This window comes from Neodiprion virginianus, chromosome 3, assembly GCF_021901495.1.
Source record: "Neodiprion virginianus isolate iyNeoVirg1 chromosome 3, iyNeoVirg1.1, whole genome shotgun sequence".
Lineage (NCBI taxonomy): Eukaryota > Metazoa > Arthropoda > Insecta > Hymenoptera > Diprionidae > Neodiprion > Neodiprion virginianus.
This window is the reverse complement of record NC_060879.1, coordinates 29877280-29893804: the sequence shown is the minus strand read 5'-3', so window position 1 is coordinate 29893804 and position 16525 is coordinate 29877280. Positions and strand designations below refer to the sequence as shown.

The following is a 16525-nucleotide window of genomic DNA, read 5'->3' as shown; positions in this document are numbered from 1 at the left end:
CATCATCAATTCACTCTTGTCATTAATAAACCTACTTGAATAAACAACGACCTTGTCGTCAAAGAAACGTCGATAGGGCATGAATAAGCGCGGAAGCAATTAAGAAAGAAAAACCAATAAATAATTAATAACGAAGTAATCCCTCCGAGGGTATTTATCGGAGCCGATCGGGAAGGTATTATTTAATTCAATCCCTGATAATTACATTCGGTATATAGAGGCAATTACCGGTTCGAATATTATACCTTTTAGATGTATATTCTCAATAAAATTGACAAAGTACACCGCTCGCCGTAGTCGATACGCATTTATGTGTATGTACTCGTATGTAAGCTTCTTGACCGTTACGGTGTCTTTGAGGATCTCGATGACAATTCCTTCAGCGAAAGCTTCTGTACATAATTTCCGTTTGTTAGACCATTTAATTCGCATTTGCCGAGACTCGGACTCATCGTGTCTCCTATTTTTCATCACCTTACAGATCAGTCAGCTGGGCGAAGAGGTTACGAGACTGCAGCAGAGCCTGCAACGGCTTCAAGAGACCAGCACCCAAGCCACTGCCCGCCTGGAAGAGGAGCTGGAACTACGGAGACAACACATACACAGACTGGAAGTTAGACTCGAGAGACAAAGAGACTATGACGACCTTAAACGGGAGCTCAGCATCCTGAGGTCTGTGGATTTCTCCCAAATCCCGACCGGGGAACCGGGCAAAAGCCTGGAACATCTTCTTCTGGAGCGGACGAAAGCTCTTCAGCAAACGGAGAACTTGAAACCACCCACAACGCCGGACGCACTCGGTGAGTTAATTTTCTCGTATATTTTTCTCGAGCACGTGAACGACAAACTTTTCATAAACGAGGCAGCGAGCGAGCGAACAAACGAACAAACCCCTGTGTCCCTCATCTCGGGTGCAATAGGTGTAACGGTAACGACATTGAAGCAGGAGAGAAAGGTATCTGCAATTATCCCGATTGATGTGAAAAAGTCTGTAGTATACGCGTGAAATTGAATTTGCACAGAACGATTTTCGTTCAATGATATTAAAGAGGGTGTCTTTCGAACGTCTTCTTGTTGTGCCTTTGTTAAGTAACAGATGAATTGCCGGCATGAGAATATACGTTGCACATATTCCAACGGCCATTATTTGAAATGGTAGCACGTCATCCACTCCATGCACAATTAAACGGGATAATGACAGAGTATTACCAAATGTCGACTCATCCAGAGCGAAGTTTCCATTATGTATCACGAGAAATTCTCTATCGTCACGTTTGAGTTGTGATTGGGCAACAGGTTGCGTACGTACGTGTGCGTATACGTATACCTTACACGCATAGTCGGCCGTTCTTTTACCGTAGCTCGAGGGGCAACGTCGCCCATCTTGTCGTATCTGTCTATGTATGTACACCTAGCTCTGCAAGCCTGGGGGAATCGTCTCTCGAAACTACCTGTTATTACACGGAAAGGATTATTCTGTTTTCGAATAGCATCTGTTCACCCCGTTCGATCAACCGTTGGTACGACAATTATACGTCGACGAGAACGACTTCGGTCGTCACACGCAGCTCGGGTCACTCGGATCAAATCGCTCAAATTTTTATCATGTATGTAATGTTTAGATTTAGAAGCGAGCCTAACGGCGTATGACATACGCTGGTCCATCCCTTGCATCGGTCATTGCTACTAATGCTAATTGCTGCTGCTCTCATCTTCAGGCCTGATTCTCTAAGCTCGGTCGACAAACTAAAACCTTAAGGCTAAAAAAAAAGGCATCAAGCTATACTCGACAAGCTTTCAGAATAATCCTGCTTGTGTTGTGTACTGACTATCCTCTGTCTCTCTTTCTGTCTCTCATTCTCAATCCGTATATCACATATTCTCCGTCCGTCGGTATATTCCCATGTATCTATCTCTTCGTCTGTCTCTTTCCGTCAGTTCTATTCCTCCCCCGTTTCTGTGTCTCACGGCCGACGTATCCCGTCTCTCTTCCCATCACTCAATTCTTCCTTCCTCTCTCCTCCTTTGTCTAATTTCCCATTCATCTCACTCTTTCTTCTTCTTCCTCTCCCACTCTCTTTCTTCTCTCTGTCTCTCTGTGTTTCTTTTACGCTTCGGCTGCACTCTTACCATACTCGGGCAGATCTGTGAGTCGGACGTCTGCCATGTATCTGTACTAACGTAACGAATTTGAAACTTTCAACGTAAATTGTGGACGCAATATTTGCCCGTGGGGCATTGTTTCGAAACCGAGTTTATTATGAATCGATCCAGGACGCGAAGAGAGACAGAGGCAGAGATACTGCAACGTCAACCCTTCTGATTCAAACCACCCTGTCTCCGTACCCATACTCCACGCCCACCGGATCCTCGTCCTCGTCCTCGTCCTCGTCCCTGTGGCTCCCCGTGTCCCTGCACCCCACAGTCGAAACCCCGAAACGTCGAAGCCACGAACCAGCACGTGCTACCAACGCCAAAGTCCTCTTCCATGCGCGACTCATCCTATCCGTTGTTGTCAACGTTCGCTCAGATTCAACGTCAAACTATCGCAGTTCTGTGAAACAAAAGCACCACTTATATCGTACGATGATCCTCCATCATGAGTGAAATATTTATTTCTCAATTTACCAGTTGGATAAATTCTTGTTTTTCATAATTGAGTACGAACACAAAACAATTCCTTTGATCCCACCGCACAGTCCGCGGACGTGCACTGCAATTCGCATCGTCGTTGCGGAGGGAACATTCTTCCCCGCAAGTCCGGTCGATCGGCGCGATTTACTTTACGCGGAAGACGCAATTGCACCACGCGACGTCCGTGAGAACGTAAAAGGAAAGAGAGACAGTTGTAACCTTAATGTGTCAGAGATTTGTTCGACATGGTGGTGAGCTCGTAGATTGGCTGACCCAAATGGGGCCCCTTTTTGGTGCTTGCAGGTGGCCTCGCTTCCCCCCTGCAGCCAGCCGCGACCGCCTCGCCCCACGGCGGCAACGCGCTTCCCTCGGCATCCCAGCCACCCCCACCACCACCGCCGCCGCCTCCTCTACCAGCCCCGACCCGATCCACCCCGACCCCTTCTTCGGCGACCTCTTCGTCCTCCCTGCTGTTCCATCCGCCGCTCCAAAACGTGGAGACGTTCGGCTCATTCCTCGGTGAGGAGATCGTCGCCAACTGGAGGCGGTCCCTGGAGAGGTCTATCATGAGTCAGCAGCATCCCCAAGTCTCGCAAAGCCAGCCTCAGCTGTTGCACGGGCCCTCGTTAAACCATCTTCCGTCACCGACAGATTCAACCAACACCCCGGCAAAGTCAAACACCCCCCTGGGTAGCGGTCTGGATGCTTCGGAAAAAGCACCGACGCCGATTCCCGGTCAGGAGACCCCAGCACCACCGACGCCCTCCTCGACGGCCGGCCTGACATCGCCGCCCAGCCTTCAACCGCCCCCCACCGTCGTCGAGCACCAGCACCAGCACCATCAACCCGCGCCCCCGTCGATGAACGGAATTCCGCCAAAGAGTCCCGTGGAGGAGTCCTGCCACAACAACAACAACTCCCATCATCTGACCAACAACAATATCGGCGGTGGTCTCAGTGTCCTCGACACCCTCAAGAGTCCCTTTCGGTTCGACGATCACAGGGCGCACTTCCGGTTCGCCGACGAACTCGGCGCAGCCGGCATGGCCGGACGCCTCGGAGAGTCGCTGATCCCGAAGGGCGACCCGATGGAGGCTAGACTCCAGGAGATGCTCCGCTACAACATGGACAAGTACGCCTCCCAGAACCTCGACACCCTTCACATCGCGAGGAGAGTGCGGGAGCTCTTGTCCATACACAACATCGGGCAGAGGCTATTCGCCAAATACGTACTCGGACTCAGCCAGGGGACGGTCAGCGAGCTGCTTAGCAAGCCAAAACCGTGGGACAAGCTTACGGAGAAGGGGAGAGACAGCTATAGAAAGATGCATGGCTGGGCTTGCGACGACAACGCCGTCATGCTGCTCAAATCTCTCATCCCCAAAAAAGGTGAGTCTTCTTATCCAATTTCCAACTTTGCGAGCGCGTGGTCCGTGGCCAAGAGACTAAACAGAGTGCGGGGGGAGGGAGGGAGGAGTAAGAAAAAGAAAATTTTTATTTCAAAAAATTACACCGAGCGAGATGTGAGGAGACTGAGAAGGAAGAGAGACGCGAAGGAGGATAGCAAGGCCGGATGATGGTGGCTAGAAATTTAGACTACGGGACGAATCGTAGGTATAGGGTGCGCACGTATTCGTACAAAGTACAACACATACTCTATATATATATATATAATATATATAATATATATATATATATATGCTTTTACCATCGACCACGCTATCGTACAAGTTTCTTCTATCTATGCACTGCTCTAATTTTACTTCAACGTACTAACAATGAATGTAGTAACTGCCGCTAACTAATTCAATTCAACACACCAAAAATATAGTAGGAAATTGTACATCTCCAACCAGTCAGACATATCATAATTTCGTTTCAACCTGTATCCGGGTAAAGGGATTTCAGTAGAGAAACTTTACCCGCAGCATACCTTTTGTATATTTTACGTTGCGAGAAAATGTTCCCGGTGACGTCTTGAACTCGTCGATAACCTGGTATGTATATATAACAACGTATGGAGGCTTTTGCCGCATGCCGGCGAGATTCGCCTTTTTCCCGCTTGATAATTGCGGGCTGTCCTAAATTAGAAATCCAACGTTCTCCCATGAATAATATTAATTATCTTAATTAAATTAGGCAGCCAACGGTACCTATCTGGTATCGATTGTTTGCTGCGTTTGGCAGCCATATTGTTTAGACTAATAGCTCCTGGGAATATAGCATGGCGGTAGGGGGTAAGTGGGGGAGGAAGGGATCCGAGAGATTCAGAGATGCCGGTCTGTATTTACCAAAGGTAATTTACACTTTTGGTTGATTGCATTGAATCGCGGAATTATTAGTTTCGCACGGAAGTTGTCACGATCCGCAATCACTCTCAATTCCACATTCCTCTCCTTCCTTATGTTATTACATTTTCGTCATTGTCGTGTTTCTTTTGCGATTTTTTTCTTCACACTTTCATCCGCAACGACTTCTTCGAAAATTAAACGAATTCTGCGGTGTTTTGTGTAACGGTATGTAATAGATTTTCATAATTTATATCTTTTATTATTATTTATTTATTATGGTTTTTTTTTTCTCTCTCCAACGAAACCGCAACTTGCGTCGCTACCGTGTTGTACAGCTCAACTTTTACGACGTAACAATTTATTTGTTTCACAAACACCTGCAAGTAAGTGCTTAGCGTACCGCATAAGCGGGGAAAGTAGAGGAAGAAGAGGGCAAAGATGAAGAAGGAGGAAAGGCAAGACCGGAGCTCGCGGCCCCCTCTTGTTTTGATCGCTAATTATTGGAGGTTTTGTGCTTCCCGGCTGTTTATAAATACAATGAGGCAAGACTCAATGGGATAAATATACTCGAAGCTTTGTCTGAAACTTCCATAAGCAGTTGTGATTTATGGGCAAAAATCAACGCCTTTATTCCGCATGAAAGGCATCCTACCGTGGCGGCAACGCCGCGCAAGTAGTATATAAGGTCGGCGATAAAACGATAAAAAGATAAGTTGATCCTCCCCGTTAAATATCTTTGCTAACGACTCGTTACGGTAGGTGGGCAAAAGTAGTACGAGTGTAAAGCTCGCGTTATACGCGCTACCTCCACCCCCCCCCCCCCCCATCCCCCCCCCCTATTCCCTACGCCTAGATGTGCGCAAACGAACCAGGTGTACATGCACGTTAGGTGCAATATCTTCACCCTTCGAGAGAATTATATCCATCTCTCAACGGGCACCGCACTTGTCGCTTATTTTGCCGAGTCCCTCGAGGAGATCGGACACCTCGTTTTCAACTCTTCGCCTGCCGTATAACAGTTTCGTAGAAAGAAATATTACACATTTCAATGGTAATTATACCGACGAGTTTTACAACTAGCCTACCGCATGCTTCGCCGAGTTTGCGATGACGAAAGGAAACGGCGCGGTACGTCGCGCATTTAAAACATGTCAATGAAGAAAAAAATGGAAGGAAAAAATACAGGAATATAAATATGACGACAAAAGTAAAACGACGATGCGTCACGTAAGACAAAGACTGAAAGTAAATGACATTTCTCGCCAATTACCCAGTCGTGAAATTTTTTCCCGTGCATAACGCTTGGCGATTCTAAAAACCAAATCACCACGAGCAGTGCTCGCGCTGGTGAAATCCCCTGGCGTTATAAACCCGTCGGACCGCCGGAACAATACCTATGATACTCGATTGCGAAAGTTGTTATAATTTCATGGGAATCCGACCACGGACTTAAGAAATACCGATTGTTTTCGCGGCGCGAGTCTTCCGTTGTTGTGTGCATAATTGCTGCACCGAGCAGCTCATAGAAAATAGGGGACAACCGGGCGACGTAAATCGATAAGATCAACGGGCCGTTATGCAGCCCGACTCTACGGCACTGTTATAACACGTATACCTGTGTACATTGGAATATACACGTTGCGAATGCGAGCCACACGCGGTGAATCGACCGAGAACGTTTGTCCCATTTAATGCTGCAGGTATTGCCCCATTGTTGCCGCAACAACAGGTTGCCTTTGGTTGTCAATTTTTTTTCAACCAGGTATTAATATCAATTGAAAAGGATGTCAGTAGGTAGCGATATGATAATAACAATGCCGTCGGCCTCGTCCGTCCGGTTGTGTAGGTATAACTATAATGCGCGGCGGATAAAAGACATTTAAAATATTCAGGAATTGAGTAATTCCATAATTCACTAATTCAATGGCAGTTGTCGGAGTGACAGGTTCGGGGTCGCGCGTCAATGCGTTGTCGGTATCTCAGCCGGTCGCGTTTAGATGTCGCGATAAAAGCTCGCTTCGCGCTGACGAATTAGGTTGTTTTTTTACCCGTTATACCTACCTACCGCCACTTTTATGACGGCAAAAAACTCTGGGGAAAATTGAACCGTTGACGCATCGCGCTGTTTTACGAGCGTTTAATTCAACGCGGATTTCGATAATTTTCCTAACCTGAACGCGGCCCGGTTGCGGTTCGGAATTCGCGCCGAGGGCGTCGCACCGTCGGGACGCCACGACGTCGAGGCGTCGGGTCGGTAAATCAGATCGGCGCCCAAAGGGTCGCGGAAGGAAACGGCGTAATGGAAGTGACCCTTGATCGCCGACCGCTCCGACCTCTGACCCTATTCACCGTCGACTTGGCCCACCCACGCAACTTCGTGCCTACTTCCCTGCCCCAGACGATGGAGAACACATGGGAACCTCCGTTTCGATGGGCTCAACGGCGGCTAATTTTGTACACCGATGAGTAGCGTGACGTTTTCACCTCGAAAAGCGCTGATAATCGACGCGAGGTCCATTTGCACGTGCGTTTCGACGTTTCTCGTTTTCAATTGATTCGCGCGAAAGAACAATTATCTTAAAAGGGAAATAAGAAACCGGGTGTCAAATATCCCGGAGACTGCAGGCCTTCGGTATTATCGTAGACATTTTTTCATTCGGCAGGTTGAAAACAGTGAATTAGCTTTGCCAAACGCCATTCCGACAGGTTCGAGATTTCTTCCGAAAATCCTCCATCGAATATACCGCGCCGTATATATATTGTATCCCGTGAATTCCTAATAATAGAAAGAAACGCAACCCTTCGCTGCGTGCGAGGCTCAGGTACGCATGTGCGTGAAAACGAATGTTCGTGTAAAATTTCTCACGCTGTGTTAACGGCTCCAAAGTAACTGGTATAATACCTTGGTCGCAATATATCAGTGGAAATTAAGTGCACGTCGGCAGGATAAAACTGTGCGTTGACCTATTAGCCGTAATCACATCGTTCACGAAACAGTCGAGGTATTTTCAAAAATATATACCTCCACCACAGGCTACTTATCGGCTCAGGCCAAGCTATTATTATCATCGAAATATGTATATTAGCTCTCTCCGATAAAAAACAAATGAAAGAGCTCGATGGCGTCGCGGCCAGAGAGGGTAGCAAGGGGAACGAGGCCACTGCTTCGTTCACGCACATTCGCCAACGAATCCGACTCACGCATCGCGCGCCGCATCGTTTTCGTTATTCAGCTTAATTTCCCTATCATATGTTTCGTTCGGTTCGGTTCGCGACCGAAACTATAAAACGCACTATCAAGATTGAACGAGCTTGAAAAAAAGCTCCAATTTTCACCGACGAGGCTGACGATTGGATGCGTGTAATTATAAGGGTACGGTTTGCGCGTATTGGTCTCGTAACTTTGTTTGAAAAAATTATCGCGGTCTGCTGTAACGTCTATGAGAATATAACCCCCTTGCTTTCGAAGATTGTATGTAGATATAGTGATTCGAGCCAAAACGTTGATTATTATCATTGATGATGAATGTGGAGGAGGGGGTGGCGGGTATTGAAAAAGTGAGGATGATCTTCTCGTTAACGGCCGAATACACATCTTGGCATTTCAAATACGTATAAAGCAATCGACAGCTGATCCCCTCGAAATCTTGGCGTCTGATTGGTCAATTAGAGGAGAAACACGTAGTGCGAGACACTCTCGCGTTGGGGAGACCGCGGTTACGAGGGAAAGACGAAGAGAAGGGTGCCTAGAAGAGGATATTTTAATTATCATGGGTGCTCCACCGGATCCAGGGCTGCTTTATTGATTTTACGTTAGTATATTAATTGCTTCGTGGTTTGATCACAAGACTCCTGGGGTCGTCTCCCGCATCAAGAATCCCTGGATAACCTGCTGTATCCGGTGTAAAAGATCCTGTCACTGCTTCGCATCCGTTGCGAAGCTATCGATTGACTGCCGAAATTCGAGTACAGGATCCGATCGCGAAGAGGAAACCGCGCAGCGGAATTTGTAACGTAACTGCGTCCATAATGCGACGGTACAGAAATCAACCAGGGGAAAAAATATCGCAATATACATTCGTACACATATGTATATACATACGTACGTAGGTGCATTGTCGCAACGCTTGACTCCGTGCCAGAAGACTTTGACTGCGGTGCCAGCGATTCTCTGTTTCGAATGGCGCCGATGACTATACGTCTACACGGGAATCATACCTGAATCCCCCGAACTGCCTCCAATTTGAGGCAATGCGCGGGAGGGTGACGTTATTATTAGCGGTCTGGTCGTCTACATGCGAAATCGCTGCACATTGTTAGCCAGGTCACGTGTAACCCTCTTCGCATACCTACAAGGTTATTGCAAATATGGAAAATTTAAAGAAGAAGATAACGGTTGTATCTAATGTACCGTCGATTTTATATTCGAACACGGTATTTTACCGCGCAGTCTGCCTACAATTAACGCTCTTAGATAATGTTGTATATATTTCTTTTTTTTTTTTAAATTATAAATTCTTGGTCTGGGTCATGTGTACGTAAGGGTGAGCAAACTTCGAGAGCGAAAGCTTGCAACAACCCTGGAATGTAATTTTGATTTCGTGCGTGTCTGTAGCCAGGGTGCCGAAGTTAGACCCGGTTTTTGGGTAGCCGATCAAGTGTTGTAAAATCAACGTCGAACAATGACCAACGGTGCAGGCGTACATTGTCGGCTCGTACCACTTCGCCGGCTCTGTGTTGTTAACATTTTTGTCTTGCGTGTCGAGATGATCATGCCGCTATTGCCCGTTGCACGCGATGTGGCTTTTTCTAACCATACAATGTGCCGCTCATTTTCTCAACGTATAACATTCGTCTATAACCATCACGCCTGCAGTCCGTCTCCGACGATGTTGATGTTGCTGCTTCTGTTGCCGCTATACCTACGACTATTATAACTATTCTAATATCACCTTTTTTCCACCTCCCACGGATTACCAGGAAACGAGTAGTTTTGGATAATTTCGGTCGGTGTTCGTTCTAGTTCGACGTGGGCTGATCGTCGTTCCAATGCTTAGAAATAACTTTTTTCTTCACTCAGTCGGTCCTTCTTTTGTCCTTTTTTGTTCGACGACTCTCGGAATCGGTTATACGTATACTTTCCAGCTATGCATTATGTGCGTGTTCTGCGTGATACTTAAAGAGGCGGCAAAAAACTAGGGAAAGGCCGATATTAATTTATCTCTCAGGGATGAACGGTAGATCCTCGAAATTCCAGATCCTTTGTGCGAAACACGAAAAACCCCTGCAATGTATTTACATGCCCATTCCCTGTATTATACATATAAGCATATACGTGTGGAATACTACCGCCGTACAATAACCGATGAAAGACATGAGAACGCATCGCAAGTCGTATCTTACCCGTAGAGTGTGTTGCAGGCAAGGAGCAGGGAATGCCGACCTTTGCCAGAGGTCCCCAAGACGGTGGTCCTCAGGACATGAGCGACGAACGATTGGCCCACATGCTATCGGAGTCCGGACACCTTCAGATGCAGCACGACACCTCAAACGACGCCGATAGCAAGAGTCCGCATCGAGTTGGCTGCCCTAGCCCCTTTAGCAAGGAAAGAATCGACAGCCAAAACAGGAGACTAAAGAAGTACGAAAACGACGACATTCCCCAGGAGAAGGTTGTGAGGATCTATCAAGAGGAGCTGGCCAAGCTGATGGGACGCAGAGTTGACGATCTTCGCGGACACAGGGATTTCCCATCGAGGTGAGCTCGCCAATCCGACAGACCGTTTTTCAGATCATTCTTTTATCGTCCACATCTTCATTGCTATATCTCTCGGTTTACGGTTACGAGTTATACACATGCGCATAATGCTAATAGTTTTCCAGCATGCCTACCTCGGACATTTTAAATACGCTCATCACTATTGGACCCATTATAGTTCTAAAAATATAACACCCCAAATCTCAAGCGCTTTAACAGCATCGCATAAACGTAATGTAGTATTAATATTTACTCAATGAGTTCACTTTAGTACCTTCCTACACGTCCGACACCCTCTTATTATTGTTCGATATTTTATTACATCCACCGGTGGGATTTCCAATCACCCGATTTTCCGGAGTAAGCATGTTCCTCTTACGTCCGCACTTCGAATAGCTTTTCGAAACAGTTACAGTATCCGATTCCATATTTCTTCCTTTCAAGGTATTGCAAATAATTAATTTTTCACGGAAACCGGACAGATATTATGAAATCAGTGAAGTTGTATTTTTTTAATTGAGAATTTTTCAAACCCGGCAAACGTGTAGTTTTGAGAATTAAAGCGATTCAACAATCCCTCCAATCTCCCGACAATTTTCCTAATTTCGCCGAAGCTGCGGATCACTTTTCTTGAACGGATTTAAAAAATGTCCCACCTGTTCCACAATAAATGCGCAATAAGTTGCTCCCCTTCAGTGCCAAATTGATCATCAATGAGGACAGCACTTAATCTCGATTAATCGCAGTGCGATGTTTCCTCCGTTTTTCAGCGGTGCCCAGGGTATGCAGGGGATGGATCGCACGCAGGACGACATTCGCCTTGCCCTCGACGCGTATCACCGGGAATTACAAAAGCTCAACTCTGGTCCCGGGCAAAATCCCGGCTTAGCCGGACTCCCCGGTCTGCCAGGACTTCCGGGCCTCTTGGCTCTCCAGCAGCAGGCTCTCCAGCAGCACCATCTCGCAACGAATGGCGGTGGTGTTCAGGACCTCAGTCTGGTCAAGGTAGACCCGCGGGCCAAAATGATGAACGGAGTTTCGGAGGAAGACAAGGAAAAGATGGAGGAGGCAATGAGACATGCGGGAAGTGCTTTCTCCCTGGTCCGACCGAAGCAGGAACAGTCCATCGGACCCCAGTCTACCCCGGGTGGTTCCAGCGCTAGTTCACCTCTGGGCAACTCGATTTTACCACCAGCCATGACGCCGAGCGAAGAGTTTGCCGGTGCAGCAGCAGCCAGTCCGCTTCAGAGGATGGCTTCCATAACTAATAGCTTAATCAGCCAACCGTCCACCCCGACTCACCATTCGCCGAATCAGAGACCATTGAAGGCGGTTTTACCACCGATAACGCAGCAGCAGTTCGACATGTACAACAACCTGAACACGGAAGACATCGTCAAAAGGGTAAGTCATAAATCCGTAACTGTTTATTAAACGTACGCGACAGTTTTCGCGTTGGACTTTCATTCCTATTCTGGAGACTGAATCGCCAAGATTTCTGTACAGGTGAAGGAGCAGCTCTCCCAGTACTCGATTTCCCAGCGTCTATTCGGCGAGTCCGTTCTCGGACTCTCGCAAGGATCCGTGTCGGATCTTTTGGCCAGGCCGAAACCCTGGCATATGCTTACGCAGAAAGGACGCGAGCCGTTCATTAGAATGAAGATGTTCCTCGAGGACGATAACGCGGTGCACAAGCTTGTCGCTAGCCAGTATAAAATCGCACCGGAGAAGCTCATGAGGACCGGCGGCTACGGCGGCCTGCCTCGTAAGTTTAACTCAGGTCAATATAGATGTTTTGTTACTTTATTCCACCAATCATAGCTCAAAAGCTTACTCAACGCAATCCAACCACCTACACAGAGAGAAAAATCTGAGAAAAATTACCCTGCTGTTACTATGATCGTGATGTAAAAGACACCTAATGTAGTTTTTACGGTGCTGCATCAGAAAAATGCGTCGTCACATTTTAAATTTTATGCTGCCGAAATACATAGTTTCTAAGCAAGGTAGTAATTTTTTTCATAAAAACCTATAATTTTTGTAACATGCATCAATAAAAAATGCATTAAGTGTCTTTTACATTACGATTATAGACAGCAGGGTAATTTTTCTCAGATTTTTCTCTCCGTGTATGTGACCCCAAACACTGGCGGTTTTTCAATCTCACGCGTCGATGCGTAGAAACTATCACGATGGGGATTCCCGGTACTTAAAATATTTCTGTGGAAGGCCACTTATCCGTAGAGTAGCATATTTATTCGTGAAAAACCCCGTTCAAACTGGTTAAAACTGTAAAGGCCGCAGAAATGATACAAAAATCTCAAACCGTAGTGCAATTTATTAGCTTTTCAAGTTTAAGGGAGGGGGATCCGATAAAATTTCAATAATATAGGATTGTTCGTTTTTAAAATAACTAAAAAAGAGGTGATCAAAAATTCATTCCAACCCAGTTTAGATCATGGAAGCACGTGTCCTGAAAAAAAATGTTATTCTTTCGCGATGACCGTGTATATGCGCAAATAACTTTTGGTGCCGGTACACTGGCAATTTTCTGCCAGAAGTTCCTTACGCATGTACACTTTCATCGCAAAAGATATGATTTTTTTTCAGTACACATGCTACCATAACCAAAATTTTGCTGGACTGAATTTTTGATCACATCTTTTTTAGTCATTTCAAATACGTAAAACTCAATATTATCAAAATTTCATCCGAATTTTCCCTCCAGTCAACGTATCGTACTTTCATCAACTTCAGACGCCAACTAATGTGGCATTGCGGAAAATCCCTTCGAGTGTTTGGGTGCGTTGTAGGTAGGTGGAACCGAAGGTACTACTTCGTAATCCTGAAGCACCGTACCTGCTAAGGAGCTTTTGGGCTATGACCAGACGTTCCGTTTTTCCTATCACGTCTAACGTTGTCAAACTTTTCCTTACAGCCTGCGGTACCCCCATGAAACCGATGCCGCCTACGAAGCTCGTGCAAGAGCAGCTCCAGAATGCAGCGAAAGCCCAAGCCGCCGCACAGGCCGCAGCTCAGGCGGCGGCGCAGCATCAGCAGGAATCTCAAATGCAGCTTGGACCTCCCCAGCAGAGTCCGCAGCATCCGCAGCACCCGCAGCCACCGCCGCCGATGATACTCACTCCCACCGCTCCTCACCACCCTCATACACAGCTGACGATGCAGGAACTGCAGAAGAAACAACAGCAAATGAGCATCCACTCACCTCACCATCAAATGGCACCTTCGCCGTTGCGCAATCTTCATCCCCACATTTCCCCGAGTGTTTACGAGATGGCGGCCTTGACGCAGGACCTCGATACCCAGACGATAACGACGAAGATCAAGGAAGCTCTTCTGGCTAACAATATCGGGCAGAAAATATTCGGCGAGGCGGTACTCGGCCTGTCTCAGGGTTCGGTGAGTGAGTTGCTGAGCAAACCAAAACCCTGGCACATGCTGAGCATAAAAGGACGCGAACCGTTCATAAGGATGCAACTCTGGCTGTCGGACGCCCATAACGTCGACCGGCTTCAGGCCCTGAAGAACGAGCGGCGGGAGGCCAACAAGAGGCGACGGAACAGCGGCCCTGGTCACGACAACAGTTCGGACACCTCGAGCAACGACACTGCCGAGTTTTACCACGCGGCATCGCCCGGACCCGGTCCAGCCTCGGCGAAGAAACAACGCGTCCTCTTTTCAGAGGAGCAGAAAGAGGCCCTTAGACTCGCCTTCAATCTTGACCCCTACCCGAACGTCGCGACGATAGAATTCCTCGCCGCAGAACTCGCCCTCTCGTCGCGGACGATAACGAACTGGTTCCACAATCACAGGATGCGGCTGAAGCAGCAGTCCTCTCACGGTCCCCAGGAACCGCAGTCCCCCAGAGAACCGGGCCAACCCTTCGACCCCGTACAGTTCCGGCTACTTCTCAACCAAAGACTACTTGAGATCCAGAAGGAAAGGCTGGGCCTAGGGAACGTCCCGATTCCGTATCCCCCGTACTTCAACACGAACCTTGTTGCCCTCGTCGGCAATGTCCTGAAGGAGCAATGCTCGGGACTCGACCTCTCCATGGGGGCTCTGAAACGGGAGCCGAACCAGGAGTTCGAGGACGACGATGGCGACGACGCGATGAGCAACCCCGGTAGCGAGGACTCGGATGGTTCGGCGGGGAGCATAAAACGGGAACCAACGGAGACCCCGGCACCGGCGACGGTCCGATCGAACAGGAGAAAGCCGGCCGCGCCCCAGTGGGTGAACCCCGAATGGCAGGAACCGGCCAGGACCGGTGACGAGGTAATAATTAACGGAGTTTGCGTTATGCAGACAGACGACTACGGAGTTAAGCGAGAAGCCGAGGAAACCGTACGCGTCGAACCAACCCCCGTGCAGGATAGATACGAGGAGGACGCCGGGAGTGACTCCTCGTCCGCATCCGGAACGGGACAAGGCCTCCAGGATAGTGACAGTCCGATGCCCAGTCCAAAGTCTGGTCAGCACAGTCCGATCACATCGCCTCGACCCCCTTCGGAACAGCCCAGTTTGCAGCAGCAGCCACAGCAACAGCAACAGCAGCAACATCAGCAACATCATCAGCAACAACAGCAGCAGCAGCAGCAACAACAGCAACAACAACAACTGCCGCAGCAGCAGCATTCACTGCAGGAGAACAACGTTAAGGATGTTGTAAAACACGAGCCTGAGGATCAAACGTGGGATTATTAATCGCACGGGGTTTAATAAATTGCAACGGGATCATGATCTCTATGAGATATTGATGTGACGTGAATTATGGAGAAAGGATATCAAACTCCCTGTATCTTCCGCCCCCGCAGGCCTTCGTTCCTTCCTTAAATTATTTTTCCGTTTTTGTTTCTTTTCCTCCATCAGTAATCAAGGTATTATAGAGTGAAGTGAAGTGCAGTGAATGTCGTCGTTATCGACTTGCCAAAATATGTACGCTTTTGAAAAAGTGATCTTAGTGAAGAAAAAAGAAGTAAAATGCAAAAGAAATAAAAATAGTTTAGATAAATCTTGTAAAAAAAAAAAAAATTAAAAAAAAAAAAAATAATATCAAAATAAAAAAGAAGCCAACGATAGGAATATCGGCTAGAGCCGATTCCTGCCTACAATAAGGGCATTACCGTATTACCGGCGCAGGTTGTACCTTGCTGAAAAGAGTAAGAATGAAAACTGCAACAAAAAATTATTCATCAAAAAGAGTAAGGACGCGGGTGAATTTACACCGAAAAATAGAGCAGAATCAAAAACTCTTTAGCACAGTGAACGGAACGAGAGCGGGTGAGTGTGGTAACAATTTAATTTGTGATATGCGCGCATCAAAACGTTCGTGAAATGTTGCACACAGCGCATAGAAACTCGTTTAACTGTTAACCATTCGCTTTGGCACTTGGCAATCTGCTCTACCTACGCCAATATATGAGGTAAATGATAAGTACCGATTCTCTTTTTAAAAAAGAAAAAGAAGAAAAGGAAATCAATGTATCCGAACTTTTGTCCAAAAGAGTTTGGGCACCACAGTGCAATCTCCCGTAACGTTATTAGATGAAATTATTATTAATTTTAACTAAGTTAAACTAAATCATTACGTAATTGTGATTCATGTTATCGTTTTTATTATATATAGTATAATCTGTTGACGTTATTTCTTCGGATACGACTGTTTTTTTCGGTTGAAATTTCATTTCTCTCATTTCATGTTTGCTTTAAGCGCTCTATTTATGAAAAAAAAATCATGAGAAATAATGAAAAGAATTACTTGAGACCGTTACCAATGTTATTATTATTATTATTATTGTTGTTGTTATTATTATTGCTA

The 16525-nt window shown here is 46.9% G+C and overlaps 1 protein-coding gene across 9 annotated transcripts in view; it reads left to right on the top strand.

Moving 5' to 3' along the window:
• Positions 1-15859, top strand: part of LOC124299696 (homeobox protein cut) — a 94112-nt gene extending 78253 nt beyond the window's left edge. For 2 of the 9 annotated variants that reach the window (XM_046752982.1, XM_046752981.1), the window contains exons 4-9: positions 482-800; positions 2938-4023; positions 10335-10683; positions 11430-12087; positions 12178-12463; positions 13622-15859. In XM_046752982.1, coding sequence (XP_046608938.1) covers positions 482-800; positions 2938-4023; positions 10335-10683; positions 11430-12087; positions 12178-12463; positions 13622-15411 — 4488 coding nt within the window. In that variant the 3' untranslated portion in view covers positions 15412-15859. The remainder of the gene's footprint in view (positions 1-481; positions 801-2937; positions 4024-10334; positions 10684-11429; positions 12088-12177; positions 12464-13621) is intronic. The other 7 variants (XM_046752989.1, XM_046752985.1, XM_046752988.1 and 4 more) reach the window with 7 other exon arrangements.
• Positions 15860-16525: the final 666 nt, after the last annotated feature.